The sequence below is a fragment of the Pristis pectinata genome, chromosome 3, assembly GCF_009764475.1.
Source record: "Pristis pectinata isolate sPriPec2 chromosome 3, sPriPec2.1.pri, whole genome shotgun sequence".
NCBI classification, from domain to species: domain Eukaryota; kingdom Metazoa; phylum Chordata; class Chondrichthyes; order Rhinopristiformes; family Pristidae; genus Pristis; species Pristis pectinata.
The window spans coordinates 9,076,990-9,099,434 of NC_067407.1; the positions used below are offsets into that span (position 1 = coordinate 9,076,990).

General features: G+C 43.7%; 1 protein-coding gene across 4 annotated transcripts in view; it reads right to left on the reverse strand.

Annotated features, from left to right (window-relative positions):
* The window catches only part of nexn (nexilin (F actin binding protein)), a 73,339-nt gene that overhangs the window by 41,776 nt on the left and 9,118 nt on the right, over positions 1–22,445 (reverse strand). For all 4 annotated transcript variants that reach the window (XM_052010643.1, XM_052010642.1, XM_052010641.1 and 1 more), the window contains exon 2: positions 12,587–12,675. In XM_052010643.1, the coding sequence (XP_051866603.1) occupies positions 12,587–12,613 (27 nt within the window). In that variant the 5' untranslated portion in view covers positions 12,614–12,675. The remainder of the gene's footprint in view (positions 1–12,586; positions 12,676–22,445) is intronic.

Here is a 22,445-nt window from a genome sequence, read left to right on the forward strand (position 1 = left end):
ATGGTTAGCCATTTCCTCTTTGCTTATTGACTCTAGCATTTGCCAATAATAGCTGTTGAACTGACTGGCCTGTCCTCCCCCCCCTTCTGCCTTTCTACCATTTTGAACAAGGGGGCCACATTAGCCATTTTCCAATCGTCTGATACCCTTCTGCAGTTTAGCGAGTTATGAAAATTTTCAACTAATGGGTCCACCATCTCTGCAGCCACTTCCTTTAAAACTTTCACATGCAGTCTTTCCAGTCCTGATGACTTGTCTACCTTAAGCCCCAGAGTTTTACCAATACTTTATCCTTTTAAATTGGATTCTTTGCAATTTCCACCATGACCCTTTTTTTAAAAAAATTAGCCCATCTGATCTCTTAGGGATATTAGCAATGTATTCCACAGTGAATAGAGATGCAAAAAAAAACTCATTCAACATATCTGCCACTTCTTTAATTCACCAGCCTTATTCTCTAGAGGCCCCACATTTACCTTAACTGTCCACTTCCCTTTTATCCATAGAAACCTTTACAACATAGGACAGTGCAGCACCGGAATAAGCCCTTTGGCCCATGACGTCTGCACTGATCAGGACGCCATTCCAAACTAATCCCATCTGCTTGCACATGGTCCATATCTGTCCATCACTGCCTGTTCACGTGTCCAAATGCCTCAAGTGTTGCCTTTGTATCTGCTTCCACCTCCCTTAGCAACACATTCCAGGCACTCACTGTTCTTATATTTTTAAAAAAAACTGCCCCTCATCTCCTTTAAACTTTCCCCCTTTCACCTTAAACCTATGCCTTCTCATAATTGAAGATTTCCACCCTGGGAAAAAGACTGACCACTGATCCATCTGTGCCTCTCAGATTTATATACTTCAAACAGAATGAATATTTTTACTGTTTTCCTGCAAGTCCCACTGCTCCTTACTTGTTGCCTGTAACTCTGCCCAACTTCTCAAATTTATATTGAATATCTGTTTGAAAATTACCAAGTCTGCTTCTACTATTTTCAGATCATAACAGCTCACTGAATTCTCACAAACTGAGTGAATCACTTGAGTCTGCTCACCATTTAACAAGATCATGACTGATCTGACTGTAGCCAGATTCCCACCTACTCATGGTGGTCTTTCACTCTTAGTTATCAAGAGTTTGGTGTTATTAAGAAAATTGATGAAGGGTAGGCAGTAGACTTAGTATATATGGACCTCAGCTGGGCTTCAGACAAGGTCCTGCATAGTAGGCTGGTCCAGAAAGTTAGGGCACATGGGATTGACAAAGTAGATCCCAAATTGGCTCAGTGCAGGGGAGGCAGAGGGTGGTGGTGGAGGGTTGTTTTTCCTGACTAGAATTCTGTAGCCAGTGGTGTACTGCATGCAGTGCTGGGACCTGTTGTTTGTCATACATGTACTGTATACATGACCTGGATGAGAATGTTTGTGGTCTTTCTTCTGATAAGCAAGTCTGCTGCTGACAAGAGGATTGGTGTTGCAGACAGCAAGGATATAGGGGTACATAGATCAGCTGGAAAGTTGGGCAAAGTGGTAGCATATGGAAGATAATCCAGACAAGTGTGAGGTAATGCATTTGGGTCATTTAACACTGGCCAGACATAGAACACTACAGCACAGTACAGGCCCTTCAGCCCACAATGTTGTGCTGACTTTTATCCTGCTCCAAGATCTATCTAACCCTTCCCTCCCACATAGCCCTCCACTTCTGTTAAATGTCCCTTATGTATTTGCCCTCACCTCTGCCGGCAGTGCGTTCCACACACCCACCACTCTAACTTACCCCGACATTCCCCTTATACCTTCCTCCAATCACCTTAAAATTATCTCATGTTAGCCGTTGTCACCGTGGGAAAAAGTCTGACTGCCCACTCGATCTGTGCCTCTTATCATCTTGTACACCTATCAAGTCACCTCTCATCCTCCTCTCCAGAGAGAAAAGCCCTAGCTCACTCAACCTATCCCCATGGGCAGGCATGGTAGTGTAGCAGTTAGTGTAACACTAATACAGCATCAGCGACCCAGGTTCAATTTCGGCTGCTGTCTGTAAGGAGTTTGTACGTTCTCCCCATGTCTGCGTGGGTTTCCTTTGGGTGCTCTGGTTTCCACCCACATTCCAAAGACGTATGGGTTAGGAAGTTGTGGGCATGCTATATTGGCACCAGAAGCATGGCAACACTTGTGGGCTGCCCCCAGAGCTTTAAGCAAAATATGGATTTCACTGTATGTTTTGATGCACATGACTAATAAAGATATCTTATAAGACATGCTCTCCAATCCAGTCAGCATCCTGGTAAATCTCCTCTGCACCCTCTAAAGCTTCACATCCTTCCTAATAATGAGGTGACCAGAACTGAACACAATATTCCAAGTGTGGTCTGATCAGAGTTCTATAGAGCTGCAACATCACCTCATGGCTCTTGAACTCAGTACTCCAACTAATGAAGGCCAACACTCCATATGCCTTCTTAACAACCCTATCAACCTGTGCAGTAACCTTGAGGGATCTATGGACATGGACCCGGACCCCAAGATCCCTCTGTTCCTCCGTGCTAAGGGTCCTGCCATTAACCTTGTACTCTGCCTTCAAATTCAATCTCCCAAAATGTAATCACTTCACACTTATCTGGGTTGAACGCCATCTGCCACTTCTCAGCCCAGATCTGCACTCTATCAATATCCTGTCGTAATCTACAGCAACCTTCTACACTATCCACAACACCACCAACCTTTGTATCAGCAGCAAACTTACTAACCCATGCTTCCTCATCCAAGTCATAAACAGCAAACAGGAGCCTTAAAAGAAGTGACGTATGGAGGGACCCAAGGGTGTAAGTTCATAGGTCCCATGGAAATGGTGACACTGGTGGCTAGGGCAGCAGAGATGGCATTTAGTTTGCCTGCCTTCATAGAAAGGGGTATTGAGTACAAGAGTTGGGACAATGTGTTGCAGCTGATCAAGACATCAGTTAGACCACACTTGGAATATTGTGTGCAGTTCTGGTCACCACACTATAGAAAATACGTGATGGTGCCAGAAAAAAAAAGTGCAGGAAGGATTCACCAGGATCTTGCCTAAAATGGAGGGCTTTAGTTAAGAGGAGAGATTGGATAGGCTGGGACTGATCTCACTGGAGTGTAGGGGGCTGACTTTATAGGTTTATAAAATTGAAGGGCATAGAGGGTAATTAGAATTTCCCCCCCTCCCCCATAGGTAAAAGGGTCTAAAACTGGAAGACAGAGGTTCAAGGTGAGGGGCAATTTAAAAATGGAGGGTATATAGAACAAGCTACCAGGTGATGGTGATTTTCCATCTCCCATCCCATCCTAACACGCAAACAATTCTGTATTAACAGTCTTGTACCCTTTTGCTCCTTAAAGGGGCATCGGCTTCAAGAAAAAGTGTCTCCCCTCGTGGCTCAGTGGCAAAACCTGCACCTGCTAGTGTGAGTTGCAGAGATCAGGAAGATCCCATCTTCAAATCGTGATCCGCCTGCTTTCAGCTTGATTCAGTCACATCAGTAATTGGTGGAAAGTTGGGTGGGAGGAGGGGGGGGGGGAGAAAAGAAAACACCATCACCTTCAATGGTTACCCTCCAGCACCCTGGGGGAAGGAGTTGAATTAAAAACTGCCGTGGGTTGCATGCAGGCAAACAGTGTTGTGGTCTGCACAGTAGCGTAGTGGTTAGCGTAATGTTATGACAGCACCAGTGACCCAGGTTCAATTCTGGCCACTGTCTCCCCATGTCTGTGGGTTTCCTCTGGGTGCTCTGGTTTCCTTCCACATTCCAAAGATGTACAGGTTAGGAAGTTGTGGGTATGCTATGTTGGCACCAGAAGTGTGGTGATATTTGCAGGCTGCCCCCAGAACACTACACAAAAGATTTCACTGTTTTGATGTACGTGACTAAAAGATAACTTAAAATCTTAAATTGTTTGGATAAATACATGGATAGGGAAGGAACATTCCAGTCATCATTGAGGGGTCAGCAATGGAAAGGGTGAGCAGCTTCAAGTTCCTGGGTGTCAGCATCTCAGAGGATCTGTCCTGGGCCCAGCACATTAATGCAATCATGAAGAAGGCACGCCCATGGCTCTACTTCATTAGGAGTTTGAGGAGACTTGGTATGTCACCAAAGACTCTTACAAATTTCTACAGATGTACTGGGGAGAGCATTCTGACTGGTTGCATCACCGCCTGGTATGGAGGCTCCAACACACAGGATCGAAAGAGGCTGCAGAGGGTTGTAGACAGCCAGCTCCATCACAGGCACAATACTTCCCGCCATCGAGGACATCTTCAAGAGGCAGTGCCTTAAGGCAGCAGCATCCACCATTAAGGACCCTCACCACCCAGAACACACCCTCTTCACATTACTACCATCAGGGAGGTGGTACAGGAGCCTGAAGACCCACACTCAACAATTTAGGAATAGCTTCTTCCTCTCTGCCATCAGTTTTCTGAATAGTCCATGAACACTACCTCATTTTCCTCCTTTGCACTATTTATTTTTTGAAATTTATAGTAATTTTTAGGTCTTGCACTGTACTGCTGCTGCAATACAAATTTCACCACGTGTCAGTGATAATGAACCTGATTCTGAAAAGGAAGAGAGGGATACAAGTCAAATGCAGGAAAATGGAATTAGCATAGATGGACTAAACATGTGCAAATGGCACCTTGGTCTGCATGGACAAGTTGGGCCGAAGGGCCCGTTTCCATTTTGTACGACTAAGAATCTCTCCAGTTGCCTTAAAAATATTCAAAGACTGCCGCTAGGAGGAAAGTTTAAAAGGCTCTCAGCCCTCTGAGGGAAACAAAATGGTGCCACATCCATCTTAAGTGGACAACTCATTTTCTGAAGTGACCACTAGTTTCAGACTCTCCCACAAAAGGAAGAATCCATCTGGTGAAGACTCCTCAGGATCTTGTAAGTTTCTTATGGACTTTTGAACCAGTTATCTTAAATCACTGCCTTATGTTTACTGGTGAAAACCAACTCTCCCTCATTCCCTGGTCCCATTCTAGTTAACCATCCCTGCACCCTTTCAAGGATACAAGAACCTTTTTAAAGTATGCTGCCTTTTACGGGTGGTAAATCTGCAGCAAGAGAACTGGCCTTTCACCACCTCTAGTTGTTCCACAGCTTGAGTCAATGAGGTACCTCTGATGCATAGTCACCAATGTAGCAGATGTCCCTGCCAATTTGCAGATCAGTCACAGTGAGATAAATGGGTAATGTTTTAAACTGCAATTGCATTTCCAAGTCCAAATCCAGCTTCCAACAAGGCTGGGCAGGACAAATGCATGCTCAGTGCAAAGTGCCTTTGTAGTGGCAGATGGCTGAAGGCAGATTCAGGTGGTGTCTGGGGTTTGAGCTCCATTTGAGTGCTAGACTCTTCACATTTGCATTTAGCTTCAGTAGAGTGTAGTTGATATACACCCCATCTCACAGTGACCCTCCTGATTAAGGATAAGTTCATTTGCTGTGCTGTCTACACCAGCTCCTGCACAGCTGTAATGTGTCCTCCCAAATCTTGAGCTCAGTTCTCTGCACTGCCTCCAAGCACATCCTTCCTCTAATATGGAGACTAAAACTGTACGCAATATTCCAGGTGGAGTCCCACCAACATCCTGTAAAGTTGCATCAAACTGTTTTATTCTCCCTTCCCCTTGCAATAAAGACTGACATTCTTAGTCTTCCTAATTACTGTGCTCCAACTTTTTGGGTTGCATGCTTTAAGACACCATAAGCCTTTGTACTGCAACATTCTGTAATCTCACTCCATTTAGATAATAATTTGCTTTTTCATTCTTCCTTCAAAGTTGGATAACCTCATATTGTATTCCATTCTCCAACTTCTTCCCCACTCACTTGACCCATCTCTATACTTTGTAGGCTCTTTAGGTCCTCCTCACAACTTGCTAAGCCATCCATCTTGTTTCAGCAGCAAGTTTGGTGACAGTACGCTCCGTCCCTTCATTCAAGCCATTAACAGATTGTATACAGTTGACGTCTCAGCGATCCCTGTGGTACCCCACTAGTCACTGGTTGTGAATCTGAAACTGACCAATTTATCTCAATGATTTAGTGGCCATTACAGAAACATGGTTGCAGGGTGGAGATGGTTGGGAATTCAATATCCAAGGGTATCAGGTAATACAGAAGGATAGGCAGGAAGATAAGGGAGTGGGGTAGCACTCTTAATTAAGAATGAGATCAGGGCAATAGTGAGACAATATAAGATAAGGAGCAGAATGTTGAATCCATTTGGGTTGAAATCAATAAACCAAGAAATATTTGATGCATGTAAGAATGGAACAGTGGTTATCCTGGGGGACTTTACCTCCACATAGATTGGGCAAATCAAGTTGGTCGGGGCAGTCTTGAGGAGGACTTCGTAGGATGCATCTGTGATAGCTTTCTTGAACGTATGTTAGTGAACCTACAAGGGAAGATGCTATCTTAGATCTGTTCCTGTGCAATGAGACAGGTAAAGTTAACAACCTTGTAGTTAGGGATCCTCTTGGAAAGAGTGATCATAGTATGACTGAATTTCTCATACAAATGGAGGGTGCAATAGTTAGATCTAAAACCAGTGTATCATGCCTACATAAGGGAGACTACAACAGGATGAGGAGTTAGCTAGCATAGACCAGAAACAGGCTATATGATGAGACAGTTGAAGAACAGCGGAGGAGATTTTTCATGCTGCTCCAAAGTATATTCCAGTTAAAAGCAAGGACAGCAAGGGTGGGGAGAGCCAGCCTTGGATAACTAAGGAAATAGAAGACAGCATCATGCTCATGCACAAAGTCACCAAGGGTAGTGGGAAACTGGAAGGCTGGGAAAACTTTAAAAAGCAACAAACATCCACTAAGCAAGCAATAAGGGAAGATAGATTATGAAAGTAAACTAGCACAAAATATAAAAACAGGCAGTAAAAGTTTTTATAATTATATGAAGTGGGAAAGGGTGGCTAAAGTGAATGTAGGTCCCTTGGAAGATGAGAAGGGGAGCAATTAATATTGGGTAATATGGAAATGACCGAAGCCTTGAACGACTATCTTGTGTCAGTCTTCACAGTGGAGGACAAATCTAATGTGCCAAAGAGATGTTTATGGCTGCAATGGGAGGCGAGGACCTCTATACAATTACTGTCACTAAAGAGGTAGTGATAAGCAAACTAGTGGGCCTAAAAAGTAGACTGGTCCCCTGGTCCTGACAGGATGCATCCCATGGTACTGAAAGAAATGGTGGAAGTTATAGTAGAGGCATGAGTGATAACTTACCAAAATTCTCTGGACTCTGGGCAGGTCCCGACAGATTGGAAGACAGGTAATGTCATGCCACTTTAAATAAAGGATGTAGGCAGAAGGCAGGTAATTGTTGGCCAGACTAACATCTGCAGTCAGGAAAATGCTTCATCATTAAGGAAGAAAGAGCAGGACATCTGGATAGAAGTAGTTCCATCAGGAAGACACAGCACGGATTCAGGAAGAGCAGGTCCTGTTTGACAAACTTACTGGAGTTCTGAGAGGATATAATGAGCACAGTGGATAGAGGGGAACAGGTGGATGTTGTATTCTTGGATTTTCAGAAGGCATTCGATAAGGTGCTGCATAAAACACTTATCCACAAGATAAGGATGCATGGAGTTGGGGGTAATGTATTGGCATGGACAGAGGATTGGTTAATGAATAGGAAGGCAGAGTTGGGATAAATGGGCATTTCTCTGGTTGGGATTCAGTGGAGAGTGGGGTGCTGCATAGAAACGTAAAATTATGAAAGGGATAAATAAGATAGAGGCAGCAAGGTTGTTTCCACTGGTAGGCGAGACTAGAACTTGGGGACATGGCCTCAAGATTTGGGGGAATAGATTTCGGATGGGAAATGAGGAGAAATTGCTTTTCCCAGAGTAAATCTGTGGAATTCTCTACCCAGGGAAGCAGTAGAGGCTACCTCATTTAAAACATAGATAGATTTTTGCATAGTAGGGTAATTAGGCGTTATGGGGAAAAAGGCAGGTAGGTGGATCTGAGTCCATGGCCAAATCAGCCATGATCTTATTGAATGACCCAGAAGGCTCGATCAGCCAGGTGGCCTACCCCTGCTCCTATGTTCTTGACTCTGTTTTCTATTAGCCAACCCCCAGTCCAATATCACCCCTAACCTCACGCACTCTTGTGCAATAACCTTTATATGTGGCACATTATCTACTGCCTTCTGCAAATCCAAATATACTGCATCTACCAGCTCCCCTTTATCCACCTGGTCCATTAAGATTGCCAGCAAATTTGTCAATTGCAATTTCCATTTCATAAAACCATGTTGCCTCTGCTTCAATGTCCTGCAATTACTTTTTATTAATGGATTCCAGCGTTTTCCCCAATGACAGATATCAGGCAAACTGGTCTACAAGTTTCCTGCATTCTGCCTCCTTCTATTCACAAATCCAGGAACTTTTGGTAAATTACAACCAGAGCATTCACCATCAATACAGCTAGCTCCTTTAAGACTCCAGAACGCAGGAGATCAGGTCCAGAGGATTGGCATAAGGACAATAAATGCCTTAAATTTGTGCTTTTATCCAGAATTTTGAGAGATTCATTCTGCACTATATCTGGTATTTAAGGGTTTTCCATAATGGTCCTGAGAACTGCAAGAACTCAAAGGTTCACTGGACCACCGGAAAGTGTGATTAAGAGTCAAACATGTTGTCGAGGGACCAGAATTGCATTAAGTTCGGACTGGACTCTGAATGAAGTCCAGTTACATTTTTTCCATAAATTGCCAGAAAGTCACCTTGATCTGACAGGTAATATCATGTTTAATAAATGGATTGTAGTTGGGGTGTTCATAGAACTGCAGCGATTTTCTGCACAGATGGAGACTATTTGTCTCAGTGTCTGTGCCAGTCAAAAAAGACCATTAACAACAACCTCATTTCTCAGCTTTGCTTACTATGTAACAAAGTGCTTATGAAGCTAACTTTTAAATGTGCTGAGAGCTTCTGCCTCCACTACCCTTTCAGGCAGCGAGTTCCAGACCATACTACAATTTGGATGCAGAGACTTTTCCTCTGAAATTCTGGGTGTCACAGGAATAATTCTTCATGCATGTTTCACTCCCACCCATCCATCATTCAAGGAAAGCAAATACTTTAAACCCACAACATTTTATCATCCCAGCCTCAGTAACCCACAGTGTTTGATCATCCTGCCAATGCACGTACCAACAAGAGCCCCAACACAATTAGTAGACAGCCTTGGATTAGAAAGTAACATGACAAACCAAAAGATTGGATTTCAGCTAGCAAAGCTCACATTTAAGGACAACAGAATTTAAAGATTATTAATTTCAACAGGTTCTAGAACATAGAACACTACAGCACAGTACAGGCCCTTCAGCCCAATGTTGTGCTGACATTTTATCCTCTTTAAGACCTATCTAAACCTTCCCTCCCACAGAGACACATGAATAATAGAAAAATAGGGGGCTAAGAGTCTCCCAAATGTCCCTAATGTATCTGCCCCCACAACCTCTGCTGGCAGTGTGTTCCATGCACCCGCCACTGTAGAGAAAAACTTACCCCTGACATCCCCCTTATATCTTCCTCCAATCACCTTAAAATTATGTCCCCTCATGTTAGCCATTGTTGCCCTGGGGAAAAAGTCTGACTGTCCACTTGATCTATGCCCCTTATCTTGTACACCTCTCATTCTCCTCCTCTCCAAAGAGAAAAGTCCCAGCTCATTCAACCTATTCTCACAAGACATGCTCTCCAATCCAGGCAACATCCTAGTAAATCTCCTCTGCACCCTCTCTAAAGCTTCCACATCCTTCCTATAATGAGGCGACCAGAACTGAACACAATACTCCAAGTGTGGTCTGACCAGAGTTCTATAGAGCTGCAACATCACCTCACAGCTCTTGAACGCAATACTGACTAATGAAGGCCAACACTCTATAACCCTTCTTAACAATCCTATCAACCTGGCGGCAATCTTGAGGGATCTATGGATGCGGACCCCAAGATCCCTCTGTTCCTCCACACTGTTAAGAGTCCTATCATTAACCTTGTATTCTGCCTTCAAAGAAGATCTCCAGAAGTGCATCACTTCACACTTATCCAGGTTGAACTCCATCTGCCACTTCTCAGCCCAGCTCTGCATCATATCAATGTCTTGTTGTAATCTACAGCAGCCTTTGGTATTGGTAGAGAGCAGTTTGCAACATGTCTACACTACCCACACCACCAACCTTCGTATCATCAAACTTACTAACCCACCCATCCACATTGAAGTCATTTATAAAAATCATAAAGAGCAGGTGTCCCAGAACAGATCCCTGCAGAACACCACTGGTCAGTGACCTCAAAGCAGAATATGCTCCATCTACAACCACCCTGTCTTCTATGGGTGAGCCAATTCTGAATCCACACAGCCAAGTTTCCCTGGATCCCATGCCTCCTGACTTTGAATAATCCTTCCATGAGGAACTTTATCAAACGCCTTGCTAAAATCCATTTACACCACGTCCACTGTTCTACCTTCAATGTGCTTTGTCACATCAAGGAATTCAAATCAGCCTCGTGAGGCATGACCTGCCCCTCACAAAGCCATGCTGACTGTCCCTAATCAGCTTATGCTTCTAAGTGCCCATAAATTCCATCTCTAAGAATCTTCTCCAGTAATTTGCCCACCACTGAAGTAAGACTCACTGGTCTGTAATTCCCAGTGTTATCCCTACTTCCTTTCTTAAGGAAAGGAACAACATTTGCCACCCTCCAATCATCTGGCACTACTCCTGTGGCCGGTATGGACACCAAGATAGTTGCCAAAAGCACAGCAATCTCTTTGCTAGCTTGGTTCTGTTATATTTATACCCACACAATTCAACTGGATCATTTTCAGTATATATCCTGATAGAAGTTAATAAAATTATGAAAGGAATAGAAACAGTAGACAGCTGGTACCTTTCTCCTGCACACCACTCCCTACCCCCACAAAGGGAGGAAGTGTCTATTACTAGAGGCCATGCATTTAAGGTGAGAATGGAAAAATTCAAAGAGGCAGGGTGTTTTTTGGAAAACCAGGGTGGTGGTCAAGGCAGATATTATAGAGGCATTTAAGAGCCTCTCAGATAGGGACATGAATATGTAGGAATTGGAGGGATAGGGACTGTGTGCAGACAGAAGGGATTAGGTGCCATTATCTTAATTAGTTTGGTACAACATAGTGGGCTGAAGGGCCTGTTCCTGTGCTGTACTGTTCTACATTCTACTTATGGTGTGCTTTTGTCCAATTCTGCATTAGGAAGGCAAATTGTATGTTGGTCTGCAACAGGTTCTCACATACTTAACTCTTCTTGTAATGGAGGCTTGGTGAGATCACACCCAGAACATTGTGTACAGATCTACCAAAGGATGTACCTGAGGGAGTGCAGTGAAGGTTTACTGTATTGATCCCAGAGATGGGATTGTGAAAGGGTTTGTTGTACAGGGAGAAATTTAAGTAGACTAGGCCTTTTCTGTCCACAGTTTAGAGGAATGCAAAACAAATTTCTTACAAGACTTTGTGGGGTACATAGAACAGCACAGCACAGAACAGGACCTTCAGCCCACAACATTGCTAATCCCTTCTACCTACTGAATGCCCATATCCCTCTATTTTCCTCTCATTCATGTGCCCATCCAAGCCCCCAGTGAATTTGCCTCCACCACCCTATCAGGCAACATTCCAGGCACCCACCACTGAGTAAAAAAAACTTACCCCTCATGTCTGTTCTGATCCTACTCCCTCTCACCTTAAATGCATATCCCTACTTTGTGGGGTAGATGCAGGGACGATGTTTCCCTGGGCTGGGGTGTCTAGAAGCAGGGGTCAGAGTCTCAGAATAAAAAAATTTTGACTATTCAGTACAGAAGAGAAGAAACTTTGGAACCCAGTGGGTCATGGAATTCCCTACCCAAGAGGACTGAGAAGGATCAGTCATTGGGTATATTCAAAGACCAAGATTGGTAGATATCTGGGCATTAAAGGATATGGGGTTAATACAGAGGTGGCACTGATGCAAAATATCAGCCATGAACTTATTGAAGAGTGGAACAGCCATGAGAGGCTAGAAGGCCAACTTTTATTTCTTAAGAACATTTTTGGTTTATAGTCAAAAGAACAACATTTGGTGCTGATGTTTCCAGTTTAGGATCAGGCTGGGTACAGATTCTGGACACATACAGAGCAGATCTCCTTCGGCACTGCACCATAAGCACCTTCCTCACCCTCAGCATATTGCTCCATTGTAGCATTACCCCCCACCCTCTCAACTCCCTCCAAGTAGTGTAAAGCAGTGAACTGTCCCAAAATTGACCTGTGCCACATCAGTAATGAATTAAATGCTGTCAAATTACAAAAGGGAGAATTAGTGGATAAACATTTCACACAAATGGAAAATCTTTTCCAATAAAGATATACTATGGTATAATTTTAATCATTCCATATTTTTTGGTCCAAATTCTTCCAAAACATTGGGGCACAAGATACCATCTGCTTGAAATTAGTACCAGGCAGGCACAGACTTACCTCGGCTTTCTTTGCTACGTCAGTCATGGTTGCTTCTTGCTCTCGACAGACCTGGTTCAGATTAATTGGATCGACCCTCACTTTCACACCTGCAGAGAAATGAGATTTTGCTAATCGCTCCAGGCTATATTCACATTTCCAACTTGATCAACATGAACTAGTCCACAGGTTCAGGTGTTTGTCCATGGGACAGTGAATCAAAGTGGTGACCTTACAGGACTAGTGACCCCAAAGATCACTTGTTCAAATCCCAACTAGAATTCAGTTTTAAAGATCTGGCTTTCACAAGCAGGCACTGCTGTGGTCAGAAAGCTGTTGCATTGTTATAAAAACTTAACTAGACTTCAGCAAAGAATATGCAACCCTGTAATAAAAACAGAAAATGCCCAAGGTACTCAACAGGTCAGGCAGCATCTGTATGAAGAAAAACCAGAGTCAATGTTTCAGGCTGAAGACCTTTCACCAGAAAGGTTTCTTTCTGCAAATGCTGCCCGACCTGATGAGCATCTCGGGCATTTCCAGTTTTTATTTCCGACTTCCAGGACCTGCATGTTTTAAGGTTTCCATGAAAACCTACACTTAGGAGCAGGGGAGGATTACCGAGTTCACTTCGTCACTTAAAGTTCAGATGATCAGATCACATTTCTGCATCCCACTTAACACCACTAACTTTTCAGCCCCTTGTTTATCAAGAATCACCTACCTGTGCCTGAAAGCAAATTCTTAGAATTTCACAACCACAACCACCCCCACCCCCCCAATAGTCTTTTGAAAAAGAGTTCCAAAGACACATGGCTGAGAGGAAAAACATCCCCTGAACTATGTCTTGAATGTGGAGGAACAGAGGGATCTTGGGGTCCATGTCCAAAGATTCCTCAAGGTTGCCCCGCAGGTTGATAGAGTTGTTAAGGTGGCATGTGGAGTGTTGACCTTCATAAGTTGGGGTATTGAGTTCAAGAGCCGCCAGGTAATGTTGCAGCTCTATAGAACTCTGGTTAGGTCACACTTGGAGTATTGTGTTCAGTTTTGGTCACCTCATTATAGGAAGAATGTGGAAGCTTTTGAGAGGGTGCAGAGGAGATTTACCAGGATGCTGCCTGGATTGGAGACCATGTCTTATGAGGATAGGTTGAGTGAGCTAGGGCTTTTCTCTTTGGAGAGAAGGAGGTTGAGAGGTGACTTGATAGAGGTGTACAAGATGCATAGATCGAGTGGACAGTCAGAGACTTTCTCCCCAAGATAAAAGTGGCTAACACAAGGGAGCATAATTTTAAGGTGATTGGAGGAAGATGCAAGGGGGATGTCAGAGGCAAGGTTTTTTTAAAATTATATACAGAGAGTGGTGGGTGTGTGGAATGCACTGCTGGCAGAGGGTGCGGGGACAGGTACATTAGGGACACTTAAGAGACTTTTTGACAGACATGAATGATAGAGAAATGGTGGGGGCTACGTGGGAGGGAAGGGTTAGCTAGATAATAGAGCAGGATAAAATGTCAGCACAACATCATGGGCCAAAGGGCCTGTACTGTTTTATGTGTGACCCCTTATTTTTAAGCAGTGTTGTTACCGCAGCACGTGGTGCAGCAGTTAGTGCTGCTGCTGCCTCACAGCTCCAGGAACCCAGGTTCAATCCTGACCTTAGATGTTGTCTGTGTGGAAGTTATACATTCCCACTGTGACCATGAGAGTCTCCTCCCACTTCCAAAAGTGGAATCAGTAAATTGGTTTATTATTGTCACTTGTACTGAGGTACAGTGGAAAAACTTGTCTTGCATACCATTCATACAGATCAATTCATTACAGTGCATTGAGGTAGTACAAGGTAAAACAATAACAATGCAGAATAAAGTGTTACAGTTACAGAGAAAGTGCAGTGCAGGTCATATTGAGGCAGATTGTGAGGTCAAGAGTCCACCTTATCTTTCAATAGTCTTATAAACAGTGAGATTGAAGCTGTCCTTGAGGTACCTGCTTTCAGGCTTTTGTATCTTCTGCCCGATGGGAGAGGGGGAGAAGAGAGAATTTCCAGGATGGATGGGGTCTTGATTATGCTGGGTTTTTTTTAACCGAGGCAGTGAGAAGTGTAGACAGAGTCCATGGATGGAAGGCTGGTTTCCATGATGTGCTGAGCTGTATTCACAACTCTGGAGTTTCTTGCGGTCCCAGGTAGAGCAGTTGCCATACCAAGCCGTGATGCATCTAGATAGAATGCTTTCTATGGTGCATCCATAAAGATTGGAGGGGGTCAAGGGGATATGCCAAATTTCTTTAGCCTCCCAAGGAAGTAGAGGCACTGGTGAGCTTTCTTGGCCATGGTGTCTATATGGTTGGACCAGGACAGGCTATTGGTGATGTTCACTCCTAGGAGCTTGAAGCTCTCAACCCTCTCGACCTCAGCACCATTGATGTAGGCAGGAGCATGTGCACTTCCCCCCTCCCCATTCCTTAAGGGAATGACTAGCTCTTTTGTTTGGCTGACATTGAAAGGTTGTCGTCACGATGGCCCTTTGGTGTGGACAAGAATCAAGAGTTGATAATCACGTGAGACAGTTGTCAGAGTACAGGGAAATAAAGAGCAGGGGTTGGGAGGGATGGGATTGCTGTTGGGAGCCAGCATGAATCAATTGACCAAATAGCCTCCTGTGTAATAAGTGATCCTTAAATCTCAATTCTCCCACAAGATGAAAGATCCTCTCCACATCTACCCTGTCACAACCCCTCAGGAACTTGTACATTTCAATCAAATTGCCCATTAAACACTAGCTAATACAAGCCCAGCCTGTCCAATTTTTTTCCCATAAGACAATCCACCCCATCATGTTATCAGTCTGGTGAACATCTTAACTGCTTCCCATGTATTACTGTCTTTCCTTGAGAGACCAATACTGTACACAGTACTGCACACAAGGTCTCACCATTGCCCTATATAACTGAAAGAAAACCTCCCCCTGTTCCCTTACTGGTTCAGAGTCTACAGATGACTCCAGCCACACACCCAAGCAAACCTTATTTGTATCTAAACAATCACCAGCAGTTCAAGAGAGAGGTCTTCTAATCCCTGGTTACCCTGGGGAGTTTGCAGAGGGCTTCTCTACTAAACACCCTCAGGTATTGACACTCACACCTTGAGTACAGATAAACACACAATCCAGGACTAGTGCACAGGCAGCAAGGTCCAGCAAATGGGCTCTAGGAGGGAGATTGGATCCCACAGACACCATCAGAATAGAAGCAGGGACATTATTCCAAACCTTTATAAAATATGGTCTGGCCTCAGTTGGAGTAACAGGTTCAAATTTCAATGCTTCTTTATTGGCAGGATGTGGGCATTAGAGGGTCCAGAAAAGATTTCTAAGAATACTTCCTGGGATGAGGGACTGCAGCTACAAGGATGGATTAGAGGCTGGGACTGTTTCTTTGGAGAGAAGATTGATGAGATTTGGTAGAAATATCCAAGTTATGAGGGGTCTGTGCAGAGTGGATAGTGGGAGGCTCTTCCCTTTGATGAGGCAGTCAAGGACCAGAAGTCGAAGGTTTAAAATAAAAAGGTGACAAGACCCAAAAATGACTTGAGGGAAAATTTATTTTTAAACAGTGTGGTTGGAATCTGGAATGCACTGCCCACAGGTATCATGGAGGCAGGTTCCATTGTGGGTTCAAGAGGGAATTAGATAATTTATGGTGGAGAAAAGTGTCCAGGGCTATGGGGAAAAAAGGCCAGAGAGTGCAAATGAGAAAACTCCCCAGACAGGATGGGCTACAACCATACTATGCTCCTATAACAATAATGGACAGAACTCTAAATATCTTGTGATTAGCACACACACAGGGCTTGCATTTAAACAAAGCAATGACTGACGGACACTACAAGCAACTTCTCCATGCAGACCTTTGGCCTTTACATTTGGTATGGGAGCCCAAGCAAAGTTCTGTTTCCACTGCTCTGTATCAATGCTCAGTTTTTGTCTCCCAGTTCATCGCTTCTCACATATCCAACAGATGCCTGGAACTCTGGAATGTGTGGTATTGATGTAGCCAGGATAAACTTGTGCCCAAGAGGCAATGCAGATTCCTTTACAACGCAGCACTGAAAAATGTTGGACTGCAAACTGCTCACAGGCAGAGTCCAGACTGTAAGCTGCATTTTAAATAGCATTTGAATGATAGTGGTCATAATACCAACTGTGTTAGACAAAGGCACTTGGAACATTTCACAATCCTTCAAGCTGCCGAGTTGTAAGTGTCTACTTTCTCCCTTGTCCAGAAGGTGCTGGGTCTGAGAGTTGGCGGGTATCCATTCCCTCTCCCCCAATCCATAGCTGACTGGAGAGGGCAGAAGAGTCACTGGTTGGAGAAGTGGTAGGCGGAGGCAGAACTTTAAGAATGTGGAGCAAGACACGATGTGTGGATTAAGTGGTCTTGTCCACATCAGAGGTGCTTTCACCTCCATCTCCCATTGGTGGGACCTTGACAGCCATCAGGAGCACGAAAGGTAAGATAACTTAGGTGCTGCACTTCTGACGAGACATTACACTGAGGCCCCGTTGCTCTCAGTTGGTTATAATAAAATGCCACAGCAACATTTTGAAGAACACACGAATTTTCTTCAGTCCTCAACACCACAGGAGCCAATTATTTGGCCATTTGTGGGAGCTTACTGTGCATTGGTATATTATTGTCACTTGTACCAAGGTACAGTGAAAAGCTTGTCTTACAAACCAATCATGCATTGATTGTTATATTCCCCACATCGTAACAGTGACTACACTTGAAAAATAGTTCATATCCACAGAAGGCTTTTGGAATTGACAGGTACAATAGAAGTGCAAGTTTTAAAAACTTTACAAGCATTAGATTGTTCTTTATTAAATCTCTTTTGCTGGATCAATTTTTATTATAGCTGCACATCTCCATTGGAGGGGATCTACCAAAAGCTTTGATGAGTCAAAGCTCTGGACACTGACATAGAAAAAGGATGGTACAACACAGCAAACTATAGTTACTCTCTGGATTCAATTACCAGAGCCAGTCACACACTGCACTCATGTCAAGCTACACTAACCACCATATTGTGCTGTGCAGGACACCTATTGCAATATATCATGCACAATACATCATATTTTGTACTGAGTGCTATGTTCCACTAAAACAAATACACCATGCACATACACTGCCATGCACAATGAACATACTATACCATTTTCAAAATATACCACCATACTGTCACATAACTCATTACTACATAAATATAGAATAATGTCATAAATGCAGGTTTGTTAACAGTAAAACTTTTCAAACTGGATATCCCTATACTATATATATGCAGACAATTTACCTTCCCAGGCACATACTGTTTCACACATGTACAACTATACCATACCTGCCACATGAACAAATTAATATACTTATCATTCTCTTGTACAATACACCACTAACATGCACAGCATGTATACTGGACCCTCTATTTTAAATACATCATAGACCATCCAAAAATACTATAAACACACATGCTATGTCATGTGATACATAGTATATCACAGTCTGTCTCATTCAAACTGCACAAAAAGGTATGACTAAAGAACAATTGCATTCATGTGGTCCAACTATATAGGGAGGTGGAACCTTCTAATTATAGTTTGTGATATCCTACCTGTAAGTTGTAGGTGTATCAGTGTGTCTCCAATCAACTGGCAAACAATGGAAAGCTAGAATAAAAAGTTGCATTTCAACCACATCCAAATCACATCCCGAGAATGTCTGGAACTGGTTAACGGCATGGATCGCTTCCAACTATTGCTCTGCAGGCAAAGTACCAGCCAATTTACACACAGAAAGCTTCCACAAACAGCAAGCAAAATAAATGACATTCATCTGGAATGTTGGCCATGTTACTAGAGGAATTCCCTCAATCATCCACTGATGCCATAGGATCTGTCACATCTACCTGAAGAGTTGGCTGGGACTCAGTTTAATGTCACATTGTAAGGCACCATCTCCAAAGCTACTTCAACACTGCACAGGAATATTAGTGGACATTATGTGCACGAGGCTATCAAGTGGAGCTCAAAACCACGACCTCCTGACTCAGGATCATCAAGGCTTACCAATGTATTATATGTGGACCTGCTAATATCAAGTTATGACCTGCTTTATAATTGAATTGACGTCCTGTGGATTAGGGGGTCTTTGCTATAAAATCCTCTCTCATTTTCTTCTGAAGTATTAATTTTAGACCAACACAAGTGGAGCCGAATCCTTGCACACATCTTATCTAATTTCTAATTAGGGTAGATGAGCAAAGGTGTCTAATATTATGCACTGACCTACATATTAACACATGCTTTTAGTTAATACTGGGTTCCAAAAATAGTATTGCTGGAAGACACTGCACTAAATCTTCAGGTCTGATTTAGAAGACTGATGCTTCATTCAGTTTCACTGTTGAACATAGTTAGGTTTGCTTTACTGGACAATCGTAAATGCCTTTGAGTATTTCTATGGCCCTCCCTCAACTCTGGAGTTTAGAAGAAATCTCATTGAAACTTAAAGTTCCAACAGAGCTGGAGAATGCCTGCAGGGATGGAGTTTCCCCTTGCTGGGGAGTTTGAGAAGCTGGGGTGACAATCTCAGGATGTGCCTGAGTGACGCAAGGAGAAGTGTCCTCAACCAGAGGATAGTAAACTTGGAGGATTGCATAAAGTTGTGGAGGCAAAGCTGCTGAACATACTCAAGAGGGAGGTAGATTGCTACACAAAGGCAAGAAGGGGTATGCAGAGAGAGTGGGAATATGGAACAGAAATATCAAGCAGCTTGATATCATATGGGACATAGCAGCCTGCTTGGTAGGCACCCCATCCACAACCATTAGAGTCAGAGTAATACAGCATGAACATGCCCTTCAGCTCAACTTGTCCATGCCAACCATGGTGCCCACCTACGTGACCCATTTGCCCACATCCCTCTATATACTTATCCAAATGTCCTTTGAATGTTATTGTACCTGCCTCAAACACTTCATCCAACAGCTTATTCCATATACACACCACCCACTGCATGAAGTTGCCCATCAGGCCCCTTTGGTCCCCTACTGTGAAGGAAAAATACTACAAACATTCACCCTCAATCTTATACTCTACAGGGTCACCCCCCCCCCCCTCAGTCTCCTGCATTCCAAAGAATAAAGTCCTAGCCTGCCCAACCTCTCCCAATATAACTCAGGCCCTCAAATCCTGGCAGCATCCTCAAATCTCTGCACTCTTTCCAGTTTAATGATATCTTTCCTGCAACAGGGTAACCAAAACTGTGCACAATGCTTCAAGTGCAGTCTCACCAATGTCTTGTACAACTGCAACACAACATCCCACCTCCTACAGTCAATGCGCTGACTGATGAAGGCCAGCATGCCTTCACTCACTACCACCAGCAGCAGTTTGTACCATCTACAAGATACACCACAGCAATTCACCAAGGCTCCTTAGACAGCACCTACCAAACCCATGACCTCTACCAGCTAGAAGGACAAGGGCAGTAAAAGCACGGGGAACACCACCCCCAGAAGCTGCCTCCAAGCCACACACCATCCCGACTTGGAAATATATCGCCGTTCCCGAGTTAAGATCCTGGAACTCCCTCCCTAACAGCGTTGTGGGTACACCCACACCTCAAGGACTGCAGTGGTTCAAGGCAGCAGCTCACCACCACCTTCAAGGGCAACTCCAGATGGGCAATTAAATGCTGGCTCAGCCTGCAAAACCCACATCCCTTGAATGAATACAAAGAGAGATAAGGGAGTCATTGATTGCACTACATCACAGGAATATGCTCAACAGAGATGAATGGTCCACTTTTGCCACAACTTTCCAAGTCTACTCACATCTCTTATTCATTGTCAGTGGGATAGTCACATTTTCAGTGATAATGTTACGTCAATCTCTAGCAAAGACTTGCAGCTGTTTTGTTGATGCTGGTTGTTAGATCTGGTTATTTCCAAATCTGCAGGTTCTTTCACGAGTCCTGACTTCACAAAGTTTTATTGGAAATGTTTAAAACAAAGAAACAGTCACGGAGCACATGGCACTAGCTTTACTACTAGGAGATGAGCAGAGACAAGAGGAACTAAAGGTGAGCTAGAGCCGGGGGGGGGGGGGGGGGGGGGGGGGGGGGGGGGGGGGGGGGGGGGGGGGGTGGGGATGGGGAAGAAAGAGATTAACAAAAATTGATACCTTTTATACCTGAGGTAAGAGGTACTCCTTAATAGTAGTCCATTCAGGAAACCAATTAGATACCTGTGGCAAAACCAGTGGGAAAACACATTCACCTGATGGACGAACCAATAAGCTACGAAGCAGCCATTCCTTGTGCATCCACTTGAGGTGTATTAAACGATATACATGTTTAAAAAACCTACTTAAAACAGTCAAATCCAACATGGCTGATGCCTCATGCTGCATTGTTTTAGTCTAATTCCCACTCACCCTTTAGTCCCAAGCTCACTGAGCCACACAAACTGCCAGCAATTCCACAATCAAATCCCTACATGGCCTCACTCTTCTTTACCTCTGGGGCCAGCTCCAACCCCATAGAAACAGAAATAGGCCCTTCGGCCCATCTAGTCCATGTCACTTGATCTTCTGCCTAGTCCTATTGACCTGCACCTGGGCCATATCCCTTCAAACCCCTCCCATCCATGAACCTATCCAAACTTCTCTTAAATGTTACAATTGAGCCCACACCTACCATTTCTGTGGGTAGCTTGTTCCACACTCACCACCCTGAGTGAAGAAGTTCCCCCTCAGATTCCCCTTAAACATTTCACCCTAAACCTATGTTCTCTGGTTCTAGTCTCACCTGACAGGGAGGGGTGGGGGGGCGGTTGTGGGGGGAAGAAACCATGCATGCAGGTGAATGCATACAGAAACCTTTAAAATATCCACACAGCTCCCATTCTGACAAAAATACAATCAATCAGCTACAACATGCTTTGGGATGTTCATGAGTCAGGAAAAGCTTGAAATAGATTCTCTTCACTTGAGCATTTGGATTTTTTTTTAAAAAATGATTCCACCATTGGTGGCCACCAGCTTTCTAAACATTCAGCACTGGTATTCTGTCTCCAACCCTTTCTCTTTAATACACTGCTTAGAACCTTCCAAGACAAAACCTTTAATCTCATCTCCTAACCTCTCATGGTGTAGCTTGGGGTCTAATAACAACTCTATGAAGTGACTTAGGACATTAAAGACAGCAAATAAACATTTTTGTAGTATGCAAACACAAAACCTCTAATGACAGAATGTCTGGTTTTGACAGGTCTGTCATATATTGGGTTGGTTCTGCATTTGTCTGTTAGCCATCTACATAAATTTTAAAAAAAAACAGCTCCAGCCCATAGGTTGCCTTGATGTCCTGTGTTAGAACAAAAGGGGCATTTAATATTAGAAGAATGGGAACATCTGAAATTTGAAGCTGAATAAAGTTCTTGGAGATATTACCTGCTCCAGCAGCATGGGTATGGTGGTCTGCTGGTTAGGATTCCACACTAGTGATTGCGAGTTCAAAACCAGAGTGCAAACTAAATGTGTTAAAAATGACCAATTCATTCACTAACATCAAACAAAGGAGAAAACAGCACAGAAGTGAGTCACTCAGCTCAACCAGTCCATACACCTGAAGGGAACCTCGTCCAACTTCAAGTAACATGCAATAAATGTGATCATTCCTAACATAACATACATGTTACACACAGCAGTCTGTGAACAATACAAGGCAAGTAGCCTTTTTAGGGATAATTTCCTGCTGCTAACTATTGGTTGGGTTTGGTGAAGCTTCAGGAAGAAAGCTAAGTGGAAGGAAGCAAGGA